Source organism: Urocitellus parryii, chromosome 8, assembly GCF_045843805.1.
Source record: "Urocitellus parryii isolate mUroPar1 chromosome 8, mUroPar1.hap1, whole genome shotgun sequence".
Lineage (NCBI taxonomy): Eukaryota > Metazoa > Chordata > Mammalia > Rodentia > Sciuridae > Urocitellus > Urocitellus parryii.
Window position 1 is genome coordinate 75,508,430 of NC_135538.1, and position 22,014 is coordinate 75,530,443.

General features: G+C 31.2%; 1 protein-coding gene across 1 annotated transcript in view; it reads right to left on the bottom strand.

The window, feature by feature from the left end:
* Dop1a (DOP1 leucine zipper like protein A) overlaps positions 1-22,014 on the bottom strand; it is a 105,124-nt gene that overhangs the window by 49,929 nt on the left and 33,181 nt on the right. The window contains exons 4-14 of the mRNA XM_077801472.1: positions 20,157-20,327; positions 17,770-17,963; positions 16,513-16,607; positions 10,309-10,408; positions 9,534-9,643; positions 8,532-8,640; positions 7,051-7,171; positions 5,323-5,442; positions 3,470-3,584; positions 2,969-2,998; positions 2,442-2,672 (exon numbers count right to left, since the gene is read on the bottom strand). Coding sequence (XP_077657598.1) covers positions 2,442-2,672; positions 2,969-2,998; positions 3,470-3,584; positions 5,323-5,442; positions 7,051-7,171; positions 8,532-8,640; positions 9,534-9,643; positions 10,309-10,408; positions 16,513-16,607; positions 17,770-17,963; positions 20,157-20,327 — 1,396 coding nt within the window. The remainder of the gene's footprint in view (positions 1-2,441; positions 2,673-2,968; positions 2,999-3,469; positions 3,585-5,322; positions 5,443-7,050; positions 7,172-8,531; positions 8,641-9,533; positions 9,644-10,308; positions 10,409-16,512; positions 16,608-17,769; positions 17,964-20,156; positions 20,328-22,014) is intronic.

Consider the following 22,014-nt stretch of genomic DNA (forward strand, 5'->3'; position numbering starts at 1 on the left):
TCTTTTCACCAAAGCACATGAGTAAGAGTACTTTTCCTATTATAATGCCAAATTTAGAGGTGGCTATCAGAATAGAACTTACTAACCAAATTTTCTCCACTGAAAAGTTTGGTGACCATCTAAAATCATGTACATTTTTTAAAAGACCTTCTCAAGTGATAAAATTTAGAATACTGTAAAATTATTTTTGTATTATTCTTAACAAAAGGGTCATAAAATGATGATATTCAGTTAGTTCAAGGCTATAAATTTAACTGAACTTGCATATAATTATTATATTGATTGGTACAAAATATATTACATAGATACATATGTTCATATATATGCATAATTTTGTAATAAAGCATCTTTCTGAAAATAGAAAGCAATGACATTTTGGGTATTTGAGTATACAGATCAAATACAATAATTTTTAAAAAGTGCATGAAGTAAATAGAGTCAAATAAGATTTATCATTTTTCCTCGCATACTGGGAATTGTGAATCCAGGGCCTAGCATGTACTAGGCAAGTGCTCTACCATTGAGTTACATCCACACCTCTTCTGCTTTTTAAATTTTATCCTGAGACAAAGTCTTGTCAAGTTACCCTGACTGACTTCAAACTTGTGGTCCTCCTGCCTCAGCCTCCTGAGTAGTTGGAATTACAGGCATGTCACATCTTATCTGGATAGATTTATAATTTTTTTAAAAAGTCAGTCCTTCACTTACACATTAAAAAATGGAATATAGAAAAACAACTTCAGCTTTTAAGTATGATCAATTTTCATACATCCAGGCAAAGATAATATATTGTACTCAATAAAAATATATGAAAAAAATACATGGTCTGGAGGCAGAGGAGAAAACCATAGATGGGGAAAGGCATACTCTAATAGGGTTAATGACACTTTATAATTTAAAAAAATATATTATTTAACTGTCCTTCATTTAATATGAGTAGATGTTATCATTTACCTTACTCATATACACTAAGAAGGCCCCTGGATATTTTCTACATAGTGAATCTTCATGTATTTGAATATGCTATTGAAAGAATGCTGAGGGTCTTCCTTCTTTTACTCTCACTAATTTCATTCAAATGAAAACCAAAGTCTCAAAATTAGTTAACACCTAATTTAGTTTTATTTCTAAGAAAATCTCAGCAGCATAATTTAAGAAAAAAGTGCAATAAAACAAATTTCCAGCAATGGTATAGACACAATATATATATATATATATATATATATATATATATATCATGATCAGGTTTTAAAGAAAATAAGACAAACTGGTTTAAGTTTCTATAGGATAATCCTATAGTACATTTAAATTGACCAAAAGCTTGGTAATTTCATTTCACATATGAAATAGACCAAGAAAAAAAGTTTAGGATTAACTTCTGGTGGGAAAGTTTGCGTGAGATCATCCTAAAATATATTTTGCCTGTCTAGGGGAAAAAAAGCAACTAAAGGAAAAAAAAAGTAAGGTCAATTAAATAAACCTAGGATGTAGGCAATAAACTTGATACTCTAGAAATTTTCAAATCTTTGTTTTAAGGGACAGCCACTGTGCCTAAATTCAATGTAATCATTATTATATAATTCAGTTGAATGTTTTCATTCATGTTTACTAACAATTTTAATGTTATTATGGAAAACTTTTAAATTATTGATTTTTCCCTAAGTGTTTCAGAGTTGTTTAAGTCTATTACTGGTAAGACATTAAAATTATTATAATATTATACTCAGTTTCATTAAGAAAGTATTAAACACCTGGGTGACTGAGAAGACTAACCATCTAAATTTTAAGAGGACAGTGATAAGACTGATGCAAGTGAAAATGAATAGTATAGTTTACATATAGATTGGTTATCCAATTTGGTAGCCTGTAGCCATGTATAACTACTGACAATGTAAAAAGTGGCTCGTTTGAATAAGGAATTAAATTTAAAATTTTATTTAAATTTTAGCATTAATAATTTAGATATTAAAAACTCTGAAACAACTCGGATATGTGACTCCAATTTTTCAAATGTAAATTTTACAAATTCAATAGAGACCAAGTATTTCTCATAAAAATTTAGTATTTGAATGGAGTCATATTATAAGTATAAAATACTTTACATATATTACTTGCATTGTAATTTTTATTTATTTTATTTTTTTATTTGTTCTAATTAGTTATACATGACAGTAGAATGCATTTTGACACATATATAAATGGAATATAACTCCTCATTCTTCTGGTTGCACATGATATGAATTACATATACATGACCACTTCTACTGGAAAATACTAATACAGATTTAAAAAAAAAAGGCCTACAAAATGTTCTATTGCTATAGCTCTTGGGTCTAAGAAGATATCACTGTTGAATGCTTGTGTAAAAATGATTTAACTCAGAAACTTCTGTTTTGAAGAACTATAACTGGTATAATAACCAAAAAAACAGCTAGAATTACCTTTTTGTCTTCCCATTCTTTGACCGTATTCTGCCCATTTGCAAATTGCAACACACCTCCAGTGCCAGCAGATAACAGTGGAGGTTGAACCTTGCTAAGAATCTTTGAGCACAGCCTGAGAGAATCTGTGAGCTCAGGTAAGCGCAATGTTTGGAGGTGGCTTGTCAGGGCAGAAATCATCCTGAGAAGCAACTGGGGCAAGTGTTCTGTCTGGATTTCAATATAAGTCTCCTGGGGAAAAAAGTGAAATAAGAAATAATTAAACAATTTATAACTTCAAAATCATACTATTTTTCAATCTATACAAATTCAGCAATAATTTCACTCATTTTACAGATATCATGCTCTTAATTAACACTGTATAGTTAATTTATTATTGATGACATAAAATTTCTATCCCCAAATTCTCAATTTAAGTATTTCAAAGCATATATTATAAAATAACCCCAATTTTATCTGCTATATTATTGAACTTATAACAAAAGTGAATAGAATCAGTTAAAAACAAAACAGGCTGAATGTCATACCTGACACAGCACCCTCATACTTCTAGTAGGCTTCAAAATGAGAAAGCAAAAAATTGAGGAGAGAAAACATAAGGGGAAAAGATTTCCAACAGTCTTCATTTAATAGAAAGAACCATTAATGAATACAAATGCAGCATTACATTACCACATACTGAACAGTTAAGATTTTATAACATGCAGTTAGAAAGTATATTCCATGTATTTTATACACATATATACACATCAGAGGACAAAACACTTGACAATTTTATGAAAAAAAAAACTATATACAAGGGAAGTAAATCAATTTAATTTTAAAGATAAAATTTATTTGGGGCTGGAGGAATAGCTCAGTGGTAGAGCACTTGCCTAGCATACATTAGGTCCTGGGTTAAACTCAACACCATAAAGAAGAAAAAAAAATGATGAAATTTATTTGAAGATGAGATTTTATCTCCAACATGAAATATCTGGACTATGTTTTTAGATTTCCTTGATATTTTGTTACCAAGGTGGTCTTACCAAAGAAACTATATCCAACAAAAAATCCACCAGTAAGCAGAAATTGGTCAGTTGTAACTCAGATGACTCACTACTATCTCCAGGCCCAATCTGAAGTCTGGCGTGCAGTGTCCTCCTAAAAGGACAAAATTCACTTTATCAAGTATACTATCAAGTGATATGAATACATGGACAATATCAATGTCTTTCTAATGAGAGCCAAGTCAAAAATGGGTCATGCATGGTAATTGTAATGTTCTGGTTATGACATATTCTCTTTTCCCTTTTACAGGACATTACTGTACCTCTGTGGAGAATTCTCAAAGCAAGATTCCTAGTCCTAACTGAAACTCCTATCCTGTACTTTCCGGTATTCTGGATGGATCTTACTTTTGAGGACTTATTTACCATTGCCCCCACTATAGACATCATCTCCTAGTTAAAAATGAATTATTTGCTAGTTGATGTCTAAAATTAGGGCCTTTGTTTAAACCACTTTGTCCTCCTGGACTATTATCCTCCCCAACTTCATTCTTTCACATCTAGAGTGTATCTATCTTTTCAGGTTTGAGAATAGATGTTACCTCTTCCAGGAAGTCTCTTCTTATCCAAGTAGTAGAGATCATTCCTCCAACAAACATTCATATTAAATGATATTAATCCTATATTACCATACATTGCCCTATACTCTGAAGATACAAAGAATATGATATAGTCCCTGCACAGTAAGAAATATAAGCACACAGACAAATGACTACATCAGCATTGCGGGAGTAGTTGATTCTGATGGGTGATGTGCGGCAGTCAAGGAAGGCTATTGAAAGGTAGGTGACTTCTGTGTAGGACTTTAGCAATGGGTGAAGAGGGCAGAATATTTATAAAGAATAGCAAAAAAATTCAGCTTCATAAAAGGTAATGTGCGTTCAGTGAGTAGTTCATGTTAGCTCAAGATGCATGGATATGTGTCTGTGAACATAGAAATAAACAGAAGGGTAGATGTATGTTTGTGAACATAGAAGGTAAAAACCTAGGGTAAGGTCAGGTAATAAAAATATATTCATAATTCCTCTGCATTTCTATATTTTAATCTGAGGCATTTAAAAATTTTAATTTAATACTAGGAATATACATGTGCATGTCTTACTTGACCCATAATAAGATCTTTAAAGGAGGATTATCTATATGCCTACTACAATGTTTTTCACTGGGTGTTCAACTCTGCCAAATGTGAAAGCAAACAACCTTATAAGTCATTAAAGAAATTCACAAATAACAGTAACATTTATATCTTGAAAGACTCTTAAACCAAAGATTATATATGTTTACTTTCTGACTATGTGCTCCCTGAGGCTTGAGAGGTTAATCTGGTTTTGAGAGGATTTAAACCAGAATCCAGTTAGATTTTACTCTGGTTTGTTAGCATTCTAAAATTTTCAAACCATTTTTTTTTTAGGTTTTATATCCTAAGAGGTATTGCTTACCATTGACAATATGGGCTAATCCTATAGCTTTAAAAACACAGAAATGACCAAGGGAGTTTTAATCAAAGTGTGCTTCAGCACACTTTCCCAACAGCATACCTGCTATCTTCTCTCTGACAAACAAAAGCTGGATTACTTACTACAGGCTAGAGAGGTAAAATCTTTCATCTATACTGGTAAATGACTATCTCATCTTTAAGCTGCTTTCTAATTCTAAGATTATATGATCAATGATTTTTATATCCTAGAGTGACATGGTAGAGCCAGATTATGGCTAGTACATAATTAATAGTTTTCAGTAATAGAATGTATAAAAGAACATTATTATCATTAGATTGAACAATTAAAAAAATCAAATGTTGGCATTGGATGTTATTAAATAGTTTAACATACCTACAACATTCTTCAAACCAACGAGCAACGTAATCCCACATATAATAAGGTTCAAAGGAATTAAAGAGAAGGTTGGCAGTTTTAATCAGCTCTGCTGTTTTCTTGTTTTCCCTTAATTTACTAAAGAAAAGAAAAGAAACAAAAACTAAAAAATATTAATATTTGTTTTTCAAATTTAAATTTGAGTGCAATATTATTAGGGCACACATATTCCTAGGTAGCTACTAGAAAATGTGCTAGTAAAAGGATTGCAACAAATCATTTTTATCTATTACACTCCTGTTACTTTCTATGTAATTATTTTTCACACTTTGTGAGTTTTCATAATTCAAATGTATGATCAAGATCAGAAATTAGGCTTGCATAATTCTCTGCATAATAAAAACTACATAAGAACAGGAAATTCTTTTAAAACTTTTTAATTGCATAACTCTTAACTTTGCACCAAACTTTGGCACATCAGTAGTAATTTGATTTTAACAGCCTTGATTCTGAAGAACTTTGCCTTCTTTCCTATGCTATTTAGGAATTTATTTTTTTAGTTAGTTAATTTATTTTAATTAGGTATATGTAAAAACAGAATGCATTTTGATTCACTGTACACAACAGCAGCACAACTTTTCATTTCTCTGGTTGTACACAATGTAGTGTAACATCATATGTGCAGTCATACATGTACCTAGGGTAATGATGTCCATCTCATTCCACCATCTTTCAGGAAAGAAAGGGTAAGTTTATTTTGATCAGTTTCACCCTTATTATTATTCTTACCTTGAAAACTAAGAACAAATAGGACTACTATCATAAAAAGCCATTATTATCAAAATTTAATGAAGGAAAAATCATTTTGTTATTTCAAATGGCTACCCTTAGCCCTTCAGACTATTACTTATCTATTTTTCTCCTGCAATAGCAATAAAAACAATTTAATATTTTAACCCTTTCTAACAATTAAAAAAATGTTTTTATACAGTGAGATACTGTAAATACAACTAGTAGGTGACAGCAGAAAAGACTAAAACTATATTGGGCACCATCAATTCTCAGGTAGAGTATGGAATATAGTGCTAGGTAAATCATTAACTTTTCTAACTAAAATAAAGGTTATTGCAAGGTGCATGCCTATAATCCTAGTGGCTTGCAAGGCTAAGACAGGAGGATCACGAGTTCAAAGCCAGCCTCAGCAATAGTGACGCACTAAGCAACTCAATGAGACCCTGTCTATAAATAAAATACAAAATAGGGCTGGAGATGTGGTGCAGTGAAGTTCCCCTTAGTTCAATACCAGTACCCCCCCCCCAAAAAAAAACAATAAAAAATTACAGGGTTTTATAACATCAGAAATAAAAAACTGTCTTAAAATGCTTTTATATGCAAATAAAAGTATGCTTTAGGAAAGTCTAGGGTATCTCTTAACACAAAGGAGATAACAATGAAATGCAAATTAAATAATGTATAGCCTTAGAATTTTTGTCATATTATAATGACAGATGTTACTAGAAAAGAAGTAGTTTGTTCAAGCAGAGAAGAAAAAGAATATCAGCATGTATTCTGTTACTGTCTTTGGGAACAGGATGTACAAATTTTAAACTTCATTTTACTCATCAAACATAAAGTTCCACCAGTTATTACTAGTACTTCAAGTTACATTGACTGAGTAGTATCTACTTTATCAATATTAATAAGTAAGGATATTTTTATGTCATGCTGAATTTTTTAGTAATCTACCTGCTTAACTGAGCATGATCCTTGCTGAAGGGTGGTTCCATTTGAAGATCCAATTCAGCTTTGCATTGAGAATATAATGTTCTAAACACTTCAATCAGAACATCTTCTAGAATTACAGGTCCTAAAATAATAATATACAAATTAAAGACAGTAATTAATTAGCAATGGCAAACCTTGATTATCTGGAAATTGGCCCAATTAAAAGATGATTTAAAACAAACATTTTTAAAAAAATTTATATTCAGAGACTAAAATTAACTTCACAATTTGAGAAACTTGTTAACAAATAATGGAACATATGTCTATTTAAAGTATAGATTCACATATTAGAGAAATGACAGAACCAAGACAACTAGTTTGGTCAGTTAATAGTTCTGTTTACTTGGATAAGTTATTTAACTTCTTAGAGCTTTAGTTTCCTCATTCTGAATAAGGATAATAAATACCAAACTTAGAAGGCAGTTTTAAGAATTAGGAAAAATATTTATATACTAAGGGGTATTGGGCTACTCCTTTGTAAGGTACAAGCATAGCTCCTAGAATATATTTTTTATTCAGTAAATACTACTGGCATTACAACTATTAATTAAATAATTGTAAAATACATAAAGCTAAATTTTATTGCTATAACAGATGCCAATTTCCTTTAAAATTTTTTCTCAGCTTCATTATAATACCTAAAATGTAAACCTTCTAAAGCCATTGATTGAACTTGTTATTTTTATATTTTAAAGTATTCATTTTTCACTTTGAGACTTGATGAGTTTTGTCATATTTGCTAAAACAGCTGTATGTAATTTGAAGAAATTACATACTTTCTGATTTCATTATTTATAATATTTATATTTTTATTAATTTCTGTCTCAAATATAATAATTAACTTTCCAATTGATCTAAAATATAACAAATATACAGTGAAGAAATGGACAACAGAATAAAAAGCATTGTGGGGAAGAGGAGAAATATAATAAAAATATTTCTTCTTCAGTCCTTGAATTTCAGTTAGTTACAATAGATCAGAAATTATTCAATTTCAGTTATTTAATAAGGATTAAGAAGAACTTAGATAAAACATCTTGAAATCATGACTCTTCTGCTACATATGCAGCAAAAAGTACTAGGTCTGATGATAATATACAGGCTATATGTATACTTGTAATCTCTTAACTTTGAAGAGTGAACTTTAGAAAAAAAAAATTTGAGAACTTGTATTTAAAAGCCACCTCAAAATACTGCAATTTTCCTGTGGGGTGTGGTGGCACATGCTTGTAATCCCAGAGACTCAGGAGGCTAAGGCAGGAGGACCATAAGTTCAAAGATAGTCTTAGCAACTTAGTAAGGCCCTAATCAACTTAGTGAGACTCTGTCTCAAAATAAAAAAATAAAAACAAATATAGCAATTTTCCTAATGACTTTGTCTTAATTTTATTATGAAGCAATATAAAACTACCACGTCATGTTTAAACAGCAGTATATATTACCTAGCTCAGGTTTGTCCAGCAAACTGATTAAAATACGAAAAGGTTTTAGATCCTGCATTAGAGTGCTCTCTTCTCCAAATCCATTCACTTGTAAGATTCCCACCATTGCCTTTAAAACAGAAAAGTACACTAGTCATTTAGTAACTGAAAATTTTTAAAGAAAAAATATTTTAAAATATAACCACATGCAATGGAGATTTATATATCTTCCTGCTTTTGTGATACCTTCTTCCTCTGACAGGAAGAAAAATGCTATTTTCATCTCTCTGGAGAGAAGAAAACAGTGGTTACATTTTCTCTAGGAAAAAAAGTAAAAGAATCAAAGATAATCAAGAAAGACATATTCATGAGTTGAGTGTTTGCCCTCCCAATAAAATGTTTCTTTTTAAGATCATGATCTCCAAACTAGGCCCTGTCATCATGGCATTATCTGCTGTTACACAATTATTTTGCCATTAGTGACTCAAAACTCAGCATATAACCTCATTAAAATGCTTCAGATATCATGAATTTTCTCAGTTTGAGATATCTCTAATACATAAAACTTAAATAAAATTAATATGAAACAAACCTATGAATCATTTTAACTTTCTATTATAGTGGCAATTTTGCCACATTTAGATTCCTGTTACAGCCCAAATTTCCTGGGGCTTTTTAGAAAATAATACAGGTTTTAGCCTACTTTTGGAAAAGCTCCAACTTTCAGAGGCAGAAATGTGAGAGGATGCAACTATCTTTTAAAAGTTATGAAAACAACAAAATAAGGAGACAAAAAACCTATGGCCTTATATGACAGTCTAGCTTATGATTACTGATTTTATTGTAGCATTATCTCATTATAGTCTCATTATAGTCTATTAGATTATTCATAGGAAGTTTCTGAGTCTTGTCTCTGCCCCTTCAACTATGTATTCAATTAAGCAAGATTTGTCTGATTTTTTTTTTTTTTTAGTAACTTTAGTGGTTATTGAGTAAGCAAAGAACAATGAAAGCACTTATTACCTGGACCAACAATTCTTTTGAAAAGGTAGTGAAATAGTAAGTGGCATGTTCTTCAGGATTACTGTGTCTTGTGCTTCTGGGTCCTATGATAGCACCGTTGTTATCAAAACCTCCATGAAAATAAATCACAAAATGAATTAAAATGAAATTCTCAAAACTGTTGCTTACTAAACACCAAAACAGCAAATATCTCAAAAACAGCACTAAGCACTTACCAATTAGTAGCCCATTCAATGTCAGCAAGAGAGATCATTTTAGATAGTTTAATAAAGGAAAACCAATTCAATATATAAATTTGATAATATTCTTCCAGAATTATCCTGTCCACCCCCCAAAAAAATTTTTACTGAGATTGAAATAACTGAAGACTCACAATATCTAATATAATTAAAATTATGGGCTCTCATTACTAGCAGTAAGTTGTGTGGACAGGCCAAAAATTCACAGAAAGTGTAGAAAATCAAAGAGTATGTTTTATTGCCTGATTGGGAGACCTGTACCATATGTGAGATATTGGTATTTACTAGTCCTTTAATGACTTGAACATTTCAAAAATTTTGTTATCATATTGATTATGGATTCAAATAGCCTCTTTGACTAAGAAGCTTCTGAAATTTCTTCATATAATACACCAATGATAGTTCTTTTTTGTGCACTTACAAGAAAAACTTGTAGTTTTTTTCACTTGGGACATATATACAATTTAATAATACTTATAAATGGCAACTCTCCCTTCACCTTTTCCCAAATATGACCACAAACATCAAATACGTACCAAGAAGCCATGCATAAAGTCTTCTGTTCAGGGACATATCCCTCCTTAGTACTACATGAAGGGCTGCTGACAAGATCCTAATCATATCTGGTCGAGTAGCCTGAAAAAGTTTGAAATGTGGTTGTATTTAATCATATATAGAAGTATATCACTGTTTTTCTTCCTTTAAAAAAATTTTCTGAGCATTAGAGTGTACAAAGTATTCTCATATAACATTATTTCATTTGGTCTTTCAAACACAGGAATTGTTACTTCCATTTTACAGATTAGAAAAAAGGAAGAAATTTAGGAAGCATCATTGTTTAATTTTTTAACTGAAACCACAATGGAAAATTAGCAAAATCTAACACAAAACAGGGGAAATAAAGCAAGATGGGAGACTGACAAGAAAATCACATCCAATTAGTGTTATCAACTAACTCCTTAGAACGTCACTGCCTTCATCAATTCTAAGATCTTTATTTCTTCTTTTCAAAAATTCTACTTGTAATATTTCAAATATACAAAAATACAGAAAACAATATAATGAACCTTCTTTGCAACAAATCATCAAGGTTTAACCAATTTTAATATTTTTTCATTTTTCCCAGATTTTAAATAATTTTTATCCTTCTTTCCCAGAGCCATAAAAAAAATGATGAAAGGAGATGTGACTTCAACTAAAAGAGTAAAAAGTTGAAAAAAATATGGAAGTCAGATAATGACTTTGCTGTTAATTTTTTGAATATTACTATATAATTACTTTAGAATAAAATCTTTGAATTAGAAGGTAATTTAGAAATTAGCTAGTTTAACATTCACTCTATAAATCAAGGATTGGAGCTTCCCAGGGGCCAAGTGCTTAGCCAAATTCAAATGTCTGGTTAGTGTCACTGATGCATAGACCAGTGAATTGTTTCCTATCCCATGCTTACTGAACTGGAAATAACTGAGATGTTACAGAACATATATCATTAACAGTTAGTGTTACTCCTTTGAAAACAAATCATCAAATGATCTATGTAACTTTCAAAGTATCCCTGGGCCCTTGGGAATCTCTAAGACTATTTCATTTCAGTAAACCAAGGAGGTATTTATATTCATACACAATCAATGAAGCTATACATACTTAGAACAACATCAAGATGTTGCTTGCTTTTTTTTGCTTTTGGTGTGGACATTTGCCCTGATCACGCAATAAGTAGGTTAAACAACTGGCACTCTTAGTATAAAAAAAAAGTACAGTAGCATTCACCCAACTTGTAATCATCATATGTTTATTGCCATATTCTTAGAGTAAAGTCAAAAACAAAAACAGCAAAGTAGGCTCATTGTGTAGCTCAATGGTGAACATCATTACCATCATCAAGGCCCCAGCATGCATGTATAAACATGCAAAAGCCATTTTAATAATTCTTTAAGAATGTTGTTAATGAAACAGCAAATATTTGTTTCATTAAATATTGACCCTTGAGGATATCTTTTAATATTCTGTTTAATGAAATGTGAAATACACATAAAGCACTTAAGTATGATATTTGTCTCAAGGACAAGCTTTGTGAAACTAAGTATTGCGAACTAAACTACCAACTTTTTCACAGAATACCATTTTTAACTGAAAGAATGACTAACCTACACATGATGAGTATTTAGAATTTGTCATTTGGCAGTCATTTTTCAAAAGTGATACAGTCACTTCAAGGAAAATAATTAAGTTACAAACAATAAAATTTGAGATTATATGAGAAAACTCAGAATTTCATAAAACTTGTATTTATGTTGAAGTTGTATTGTTTTGAAATGAAGTGGTTTGAAAGCTTTCCATTATTGGGCTCAAAAGTTTCACAATACCTAAAATGTCTACTGACAAGATTAATAGTAACAACAATAAGTATAATTGATATTATATAATGAAATATGTCCACATTTGGAATGTCTGAATAATTCTGTCAACTAGGATTTTCTAAATAAGCAATCATGATGTTACAAACAGATATATGAGTAAATGTTCCAATGAAAGTGCAAGATAGACAAGTGAATTTCAATGAAACAGAGTATGTTGGCATGTGTGGCGGCACATGTTTTTAATCCCTGATGCTTGGGAGGCTGAAGCAGGAGGATTGCAAGTTCAAAGCCAGTCTCAGCAACTTGGTGAGGCCCTAACAACTTAGTGAGATCCTATCTCAAAATAAAAAAATAAAAAGGGCTAGGGATGGATGTGCCTTAGTGGTTAAGTATCCCTGAGTTCAATCCCTGGTACCAAAACAAACAAACAAACAAACAAACAAACAACAACAAAAACCAGAATTTGTAAAGTTCATTGATAGTTTTAGACTCCATTTGCAATAATTTTTAAAAGCTATAGTTTCTCAAAATTTGGTGTAATATCAAAGAATATGCAACTTTAAAAGGATACTATTGAAGTACTCCTTGCTTTTTTTTTTTTTTTTTCTTTTTGGTACTGGGCATTGAACCCAGGGCATTTAATCACTGAGCAACATCCCCAGCCTTTTAAAAAAATTTAGAGACAGGGTCTCAATAAGTTGTTGAGGCTGGCTTTAAACCTGTGATTCTCCTGCCTCAGCCTCCTGAACCACTGGGCATATGCCATTGTGCCTGGCTACTCCTTGCTTTTCTAACTACATATCAATGTGAGAGCAGATTTTTCTTCATATACTTCAAACAAAGGAATTTATATCACAGAAGCAGGTATAAACTTTCTGCTTTGTGCTTTTAGGCCAGATATTAAAGAAACTGGCAACAAATATGAAACAATGCTCCCATTAAGTTTTTTTTTATATGTGGGAACATACTTTCAAAAACTGTTATGCTAATATAATAACATTGTTATTGCTATTTTAAAATAAGTTAGTGAATATTTTTAATTTGCCAGTTTTAATTTTTAACATAAATACAGATAGTTCTAGCATATATAAGCAAAAGATATTTAGAATCCTCAATATTTTTTTTTTAGTATAATGGGGTACTGTAATCAAAGCATTTGAGAACTGATGATTTGTCTATTCAATATCAGATATGTGGTTTATGGATATTCTCACAAAATTTTTTAAAAGTACATTTCCCAATCTTATTTGGGGAAAAAAAAGTACTCTTAACAAAGCAAGAAGTAGTAGATGTTTGTCAAAGGATACAAAATTTCAGTTAGACTGGAGGAAAAAGTTCAAGAAAACTACTGTAGGACATGGTTACTACAGTTAGTAGCAATGTATTATATTTTTGAAAATTGAATAACAATGTATCATTTTTCAAAATCACTAAGAAGATTTTAAACTGTCTCAATACAGATAATGTTAAGGATATGAACTAATAAATTCATGAATTAATTTGCTTTAGACATCCTATAATGTATACATATTTTGAAATGTTATACATAATATATATAATGTTGTCAACAAATACATAAGGTATAAGAAGTCTTTTATTTGGGAGGGTGGTTCTTGAGATTGAACCGAGGGTCCTGTACATCTACCACTGAGCTACACACCCAGCCAAGAAGTAATTTCTGATTACTACTGACATTACCACACACTTGTACTATATATATAAAAAACTATTATAATTTCAAAGGTGTATGTACTAGAGAGTCAAGTCAGCATTTCATGAAACAAGCTCAAGTCTAATAGTCTAGTTGTAATATAATATCTATCATACTTTTGGGATAAAGAAATATAGGCTCTATTAAGATACAATAATAATTAATACTTGGTAAAAGTCTATTATATGCAAGATATGAAAACAGGTAGAGTAGGAAAACAAGATGACTCAGGTAGACTAATATTTGGTATAGCAACAGGGGTAAGAGTATCAGAATTGGGTCCAGTAATGGGGAAAAGAATATTAGAACTAGGTGTGTACTTAAAAAAAATCATATTCAACATAACTACGTTTTTTATGTAAAAAAATGTAGAAGGTAAGGTTTGAGAAAATTTTGGCTAGTAGGAGCACAAAGATGGTAAAATAATAAAGTAGTAAAGGAAGTACAAGCTGAAAAGGTTTAGAATCACTGATCTAGTGAGGTTATAAGTTCTTACCAATTTAAGTCTACCAAGACTTAATTCCTCAGATCCTGTTGAGGAACCCATTAACTGAGAGATTATTAATATTGACCATTTAGAAGGGAAGAAAATTCAAGAGCACAGGTCAACAAATATTTCTGATAAAGAGCCAGATAGTAATGTATGTTTTAGGTTTTTGGACCACATATATTTTGGGGGTATTCTTTGTTTTCTTTTACAAGATATTTTTTCAATTTCAATTGGTTATTTTTAGTTACACATAACAATAGGATTTATTCTGACATAATCATAAAAGCATGGAATATGATTTGTTCTAATTCAATTCCCCAATATTTCCCCTTTCCCTTGCCCCCCTACCACCTATTTTCTTTCCCTCTACTGATATTTCTGCTATTTACTTAATTTTTTTGTTAATGTCTTGTGGATGTATATATACTGGTGATGTTCACTGTGGTATATTCATACATGCACATAGCATATATGTGGTATATTCATATATGCACATTGCATATATGTGGTATATTCATATATGCACATTTCCTTCCTTCATTCTCCTTTATCTACTCTCCTGATCTCTTCTCCTCCTCCTCCTACTCCTCCTTAAAAAAATCACCTCCCTCCTTATTTAAAAGCTTTTAAAAAAATTAAAAATTCACTCTTACCTAGTGGACTATTTGTCCACACCTATACTAGAGCATGGGCAGGTTTAGAGTATACTGAAATTTTCTAGTAGGTGTTTCTGTGAAAAGCTCAAGGGCAGACTAAAGGCTCCTGGTTAAGGGGTGAGTTTCAAAACAGAAACTAGAGGTGGTTTATTTCCCAATTAGTGACAACATAGACAATGAAGTGTAAGTCTTCAATTATTACTTAATTTGAATAAATAATAATAAACTAACAAAAAAAGTAGAATGATAAAGAAAAAATTGAGTAAAATAACACAGAAAAATTAGCCAATGGTCATTATGAAAATCACAATAGTCTTTTCTGCTAATTCCTTTTTAGAAATAAGCTTACTTTTTCAAGGTAGAAATTCTCTGTATCTTATTGCTTCGTTTAAATATATATTTCCTCTACTCTAAATGCTTACATTCTGGTGCTCTAAATCACTCATCAAAGTTAAAAATTTTAAAAAAATATTTAGATCATTTCTTTGAAAATAAAGACAGATTAAATTAAGCTCCAGTAATGGAAACACTTTGTTATGATTTGACAAGTCAGTTACTCTGATTTGAAATAAAATTATTAGCAGATATCACAGTGACTAAATACTTGTCTCTCAAATTATACCCAACTCTTCTATGGTTCTGGTATGAATCCTCAAATCACCAGAGCAAGATAAGGCAACATCAGACAGATTGATATTGGCTAGATAAAAGCCTGGGTCAGAGTATTGGCTTTGAGTTAACAATGAGCCCCTCTTGCTTTTTTTTTTTTTTTATTGGTTGCTCAAAACATTACAATGATCTTGACATATCATATATCATACATTTGATTCAAATGGGGTATAAATTCTTATTTTTACCACATGTACAGATTGTAGGATCACATTGGTTATACAGCCACGTTTATACATACTGCCATACTAGTGTCTGTTGTATTCTGCTGCCTTTCCTATCCCCTTCCTATCCCCCCTCTTCTCCCCTCCCCTGCATCATCTCTCTCTACCCTCTTGCTTTTTATAGAACTTTGAAGTATTCGAATTCAATTACCATATTCTATCAAATCAGAAAATCTATTTTTCTTCAAAATTTGCACAAATTTTCACTCCTAAAAATGGACTTGTAGCAAGGATGGTGGCATGTGCCTATTATCCTAGCGCCTTAGGATGCTGAGACAGGAGGATCCAGATTCAAAGCCAGTCTCAGCAACTTACAGAGTCTCTAAGCAGCTTAGTGAGATCCTGTCTCAAAATTAAAAAAAAAAAAAAAAAAAAAACACAAAATAAACAAAAAACAAAAAAACAGGTTAGGAATGTGGCTCAGTGGTTAAGCACCCCTGGGTTTAACCCCTGGTACAGATATACATATGTATGAATGAATAAGTAAATAAATAAATAAAGGAACCTATTTTTTATGCACATGCTGATTTATAAAACAAAACACTCTACCATAATACCTTTAAAAAATAACCATTCATCATGGATCTGATTTTCTATGAATGCCTTGTATTGATAGTAGCAATATTTTACCTGACTCATGTGGAATGGAAAACAGAAGAGTATGAGGTCCAGTGTGCTTCTCTGTACAAGTACACTTGAGTCCTGCACCGAAGTACTTACTGCTTCTACCTGAAATAAAAGAATCTTTATCACCTTTTGTCTGTTATGCTGGGAAATTTGCCATAAAAAATGTAACAATTCTTCATTTTCTCTAATACATAAAAGTATGCTTCTGAAGATCAAAGAGGTTACAAACAAATGTTTACAGTATTAGTATTATATAACCTGTGGGGTTTTCTAGTAACTTCACCAAGCAATCCCTAACATATGTCTATACAAATATCTGTATGCAAATGTTTATTGTAGCTTTATTAATATTTGCCCCAAATGGGCTCCAAGTTAAATGTCCATTAATCAAATTGTGGTACCATCTTACAATGGAAGAATATGTAGCAAATCAGTGATACATACAAAAGCATGGATGAACTCAAATGTTAAGAAAAGTGGGAAAAAAAAAAGAAAAGTGGAAAACAATACTTGAAGGCTAAACATAGCATGATTTCATTTATATAGCACTCTGGAAAAAGCAAAACTATAGAAACAGAAAACAGAACAGTGTTTGCAAGGGTCTGGTGTAGAAGGAGGGGACCAACTAAAAGGGCATAGAACTTTTGGAGATGACGTAGTATTCTGTATCTTGATTGTAGCAGAAGTTACATTATTTTATGTGTTTGTCAAAATTCATACAACTGTTCATACAGAAGGATTAACTTCAGTGAACATAAATCACACTTTAATCTTGAAATTAAAAAGTATAAATAAACATTCAATGTGATTCTTTTCTACTATCTTACAATGTCTGCTTTAGTACTACATCTGTCACTCAAATCCCATGCAGAATCTGTCTATGTTACTTTATATAAAATTCACGTTTTCTTATAAGGATTGAAGAAAAGGCTCATCTTGGAATATAATAAATGTAACTATGTTAACAGTAGTTGGATCAGTTAGTAAGATAGTAATAATAGTACCCATTAATTTGCTGAATAACAGATAATAGAGATAACAGACATAAATAACAATTCTTATTCATGAAAATATTAAGCTTCTTAAGATCAATAATTATTGATAATTTTGATCTTTAGGGTTTTTTTGGTAAAAAAAAAATGTAAGCTCTGTGAAAAATAGAAATTTTATTCATTGAATAATCCTCAACATCCATGTTGAATAGTGCCTGGCTCAAAAAAAAAAAAAAAAGTTGTGAAACGAGCAACCACAATATTAGACCTACCATTAGCTCAATATCGCTACCAATTATATAAAGTTGATCTTCCATAGAAAGCTTCCTGTTCAAATGGGCGAGCACATAGGTAATTCCAGGTAAACGAACAGCAGGACTGGTGAGAAGGCTACCCCAAAGAGCACTGTAGAACGCTGACTGGTCTACGGCAGCAGCAACCTTTTCCAACAATGTGTTTGTTCTTAAGTAACAAAACAAAGTGGTGTAAGAAAGGAAATATTTAATGTCACATTAAAGGATATCAATTATTTTCTTCCAAAAATGTATGAAAGCATCTATGCTGTACTCATATTCTCCACTCTGGAAACATGTGTGATAAACAGGAAGAATAATATTCTTCAGAGTTAGAGGACTAGATTAAGCCATGGCTCCACTATTTTCTTAATCTTTCTTTAGTTCAGTCTTCTCATTTGTAAAATAAGAACAATAAAAACACTACCACAAGTCTATTTAATGTCATTAGGTTGTTAAATTACTCTAATAAAATACCATATACACATTTTAGTTAATATTAAACCAAGGTAGAACATATCTTTTATTGTCCTACAAAATCTTAAGACATTTTCAAATGTCTTTTTTTTTAAAAATCAGATACTATATAGTTCATGATAGCTTTAATGAATCAGACCTATGAAATCAAAGGTGCTTTAAGAACTGCATAAAAATTAATTACTTGTTTAATTACTTGTTTTTAATGTAAGATAAACCATGTAATACATAAAGACTATTAAAGTATTGTCAAATCAAGAGATAACACTGTAATCTCTTTTGGTCCCAATTTATCTAAGCATTAAAATAGTAATGCACCTATGAGTGATGAGTCCCCCTTTTTCCTTTCTTTCTTTCTTTCTTTCTTTCTTCTTCTTTTTTTTTTTTTTTAGGTACCTGGGATTAAATACAGGGATGCTATACCACTGAGCTAAATCTGCAGCCCTTTTTAAAATTTTGAGACATGGTATCACTAAATTTCCCAGTTTGGCTTTGACCTTGTGATTGTTTTGCCTCAGCCTCCTGAGTAGGTGGGATTACAGGTGTGTGCTATTGTACCTGATTTACAAACCGTAGAATATATTAATCAGAAACAAAACTGATCTATAAACTAAAGGAAATAATTCCATATTAAATTTCTAAAATTATAAGCAAAACTAGTTAAATTTAAATTAAATTTAAAGAAAATAATAACCTTTGAGAATACAATTATTTTTCTCAAAGTAGCCTACAAGGTAATCCAATGTTTTCAGGGTTAGAGTCTTACTATATTATGGGAGTACATAAAATACAACAAAATAACTGGTCAGTGCACATGAATAAATTATTCAAATTTTAAATAATCAAGTACACTCAAAGTAAATTTGGCATTTTCAATTTTTCCTGTCTAACTGAGTTTATTTGGTAAGAATATCAGTGATGAAATAGTAAAGATACTTTATGTTGTTATTCATTGTCTACAACTATTAGCTATCAAAAAATTATAATAGGTTCTAAAATAAATCAAATCGTTTTCTTTGAAAAGCTAAAATATCAAAGAGTATCATGTCAATACCTAGTAAAATAGCACTATACTTGATATTAAGGCTATTTTTTTCCATTACCAATTTTAAAACTTTTGGTATAGTTTTGGACCATAAAACTTTAGGACCAGTTTTCCACTCTTTTCATTAATTGAAATGTTCTGTTAGCTGGGTAAAGTGGCACATGCCTGTAATACAAGCAACTCAGAAGGTTGGGGCAGGAGAATCACCAAATTTTAGGTCAGCCTGGGAAATTCAGTGAGGCCCTAAGCAACCTAGGGAGATCCTGTCTCAAAAAGAAAAAATTAAAAAGGACTGGGATGTAACTCATTAGTAAAGCATTTCTAGGTTAAACCTGTAGTACCCAAAACAAAAACAACCACTCTTGATAAATATCTTCTTATTTTAAATTTTGAATCACAGAAATAAGAGAAAAAGAATACTAATTATGAATCACAATTTTTTGAATAAGTTATATGTGCAAGGCACTGGACTAAGTGATTTCATTATTATAATAACACAATGAAATAAATATTAGATAGATGAATAAGTTTGACAGACAAAGAAACTATTTTAAAAGCTTTCCTAAGCTCATTAGGCATGTATACACGCAAGATTTAAACCCAGTCCATCTATCTCCTACATCTGTACTTATACCATAGAGCTATACTTTCAGTATGTTATAGATATAATAATTTTATTGCTATAGAAATCTTAATGTGATACAGAAATCTTAATGTAATATACTGAAATATCTAGAAGTAAGACATAAAATTAATTTTTATGATGTTAAAACATATGTATGGATGCTTGCTGACAAATGCATGATGTAGATTACATAGTTGTACCAAATACCAGTTTACCTCTCATAGTACTCTGATCCTTCTTCTAAGCCAGGGAGAATACCAGTTAGCAACCCTTGTAGACCAGGCTTCAGTGTTTTACCCAAAGGCAAGTAATATATCTCATATAAACTGAGCAAAGTTGGTTTCACAGACATGGCAGCATTTGCAAGAAGAGGAAATAATCCAGAACTATTTAAAACAACAACAAAAGGGGGAAGGGGGAAAAGTAAAATAATGACAAAATATCAGTTCATTTGTAATTATAACTCTATATAAATCTTTTATGTTTTGAAGAAATAGTAAATATACTGGCTGCTTAAAATGATACTATAAATTGAAGACTTCTACATACATTAAACTAAACCAGTTTTCTCACCTGAGCTTCATACTGAAGAACCCAGGAGCAACTTAGCTGTTTGATGAAGTCCACATATTTCATAATTCCCAAACAGAATTCTCCCCTTTTCAACCAGTTTCTTACTATAATACTGCCATTTCAAAATACTGTTATCACCATCTATCTGGCTCACTCTAGACCCTTAAAAAAAAAAGTCTTCCACTCCAAAAATCAATCATCAGGTTTTCTCTCCATATCACACTCCTTGATATTTTTTGAATATAATAAATTCTCTTTATCTCTACCAGACACGTACCTAGAAGACACCACCATTATTTTATCATCTTAATGAAATTGTTGGTCTCAGTTGAACTTTCATTAGTTTCCTGTTGCCACATTCCTGTTGGCAATCTTAATCTTATCTTAAGATTCGGCCACTGCATGCTTCTGTACACCCCATGTACACTCACCAATTTTGTCCCTCGCACCCTCTACTCCAGCTATACTGGATGATTCCTCACTGATTTCTTTACTTATATCCTTTCTGTATGTCTGGGTGATCCTTAAATGTTCAAGTCCAGCCTATGTCATTTTCTTAAGGATACTGCCTCCTAATTAGACTAGGTTAGGTTCCCTAATTGAAGTTTCCATTGTACTTAATATTATCTTATTAGAACATTTATTGCTTTAAATTGTTTCATGTGTCTTCTTTAAAAGACTGTAAATATCAGAAACCCACAGAAATATCATGATTTTTTTAATTTCTGTATTCAAGTCCTCAGTACCATGTCCTGCACTTAGGAGGCACTTAACAACTGAATTATGACTCTCTTACTTCTAGTTTATATACAAAATAGAAATAATCTTCAACTCCTTACATTTCTGCCTCCAATTTTAGATACAGATTGACCTAAAGATGTAGTCACATATAATTACAGTCAGCCTTTGAGACTACTTTCTTTCATGTGCCCAAGGGCCCATTATTTTTAATTTGCCAGGGACCAGCCTCATTCATTTTCCTTTTTCTTTCCTGTAATTTCTATCTTCTTCCACCGAAATCTTTGCTTTTCAACACTTTGTACTCAAATATTTCCGCATGATTCTAAGAAGAGAATAAATAACAGCAACAACCAAACTCCAAAACCTTTATTTTAACTACCTCCTGGATTAAAGCTGCCAAGCTATATCAACTTTTAAGGGAGGAGAGATATATACACGTGTGTATGTATTCATGCATTTCTTCCAACTTATCACCTCTGTGTCTTAAATCATGATAGTTCTACATGTGATGCTCTGATATAAATTTGGTTTTCCTTTTTTATTTCAATTTTTAAAATTGGTGAATTATAGTTGTACAAAATAATGGGATTTGTTGTTACATGTTCATAGATGCACACAATATAATTTAAATTTGGTTTTCATTCATGGTTCTTGGCTTTTAAGTCTGAAAGCTCTTGTTACTTATTAAATCACTACTGCAATAAGCATATCTTTTATTACACTACATCACCTCTGTTCTAAGTGAATAGAGCAATAAGC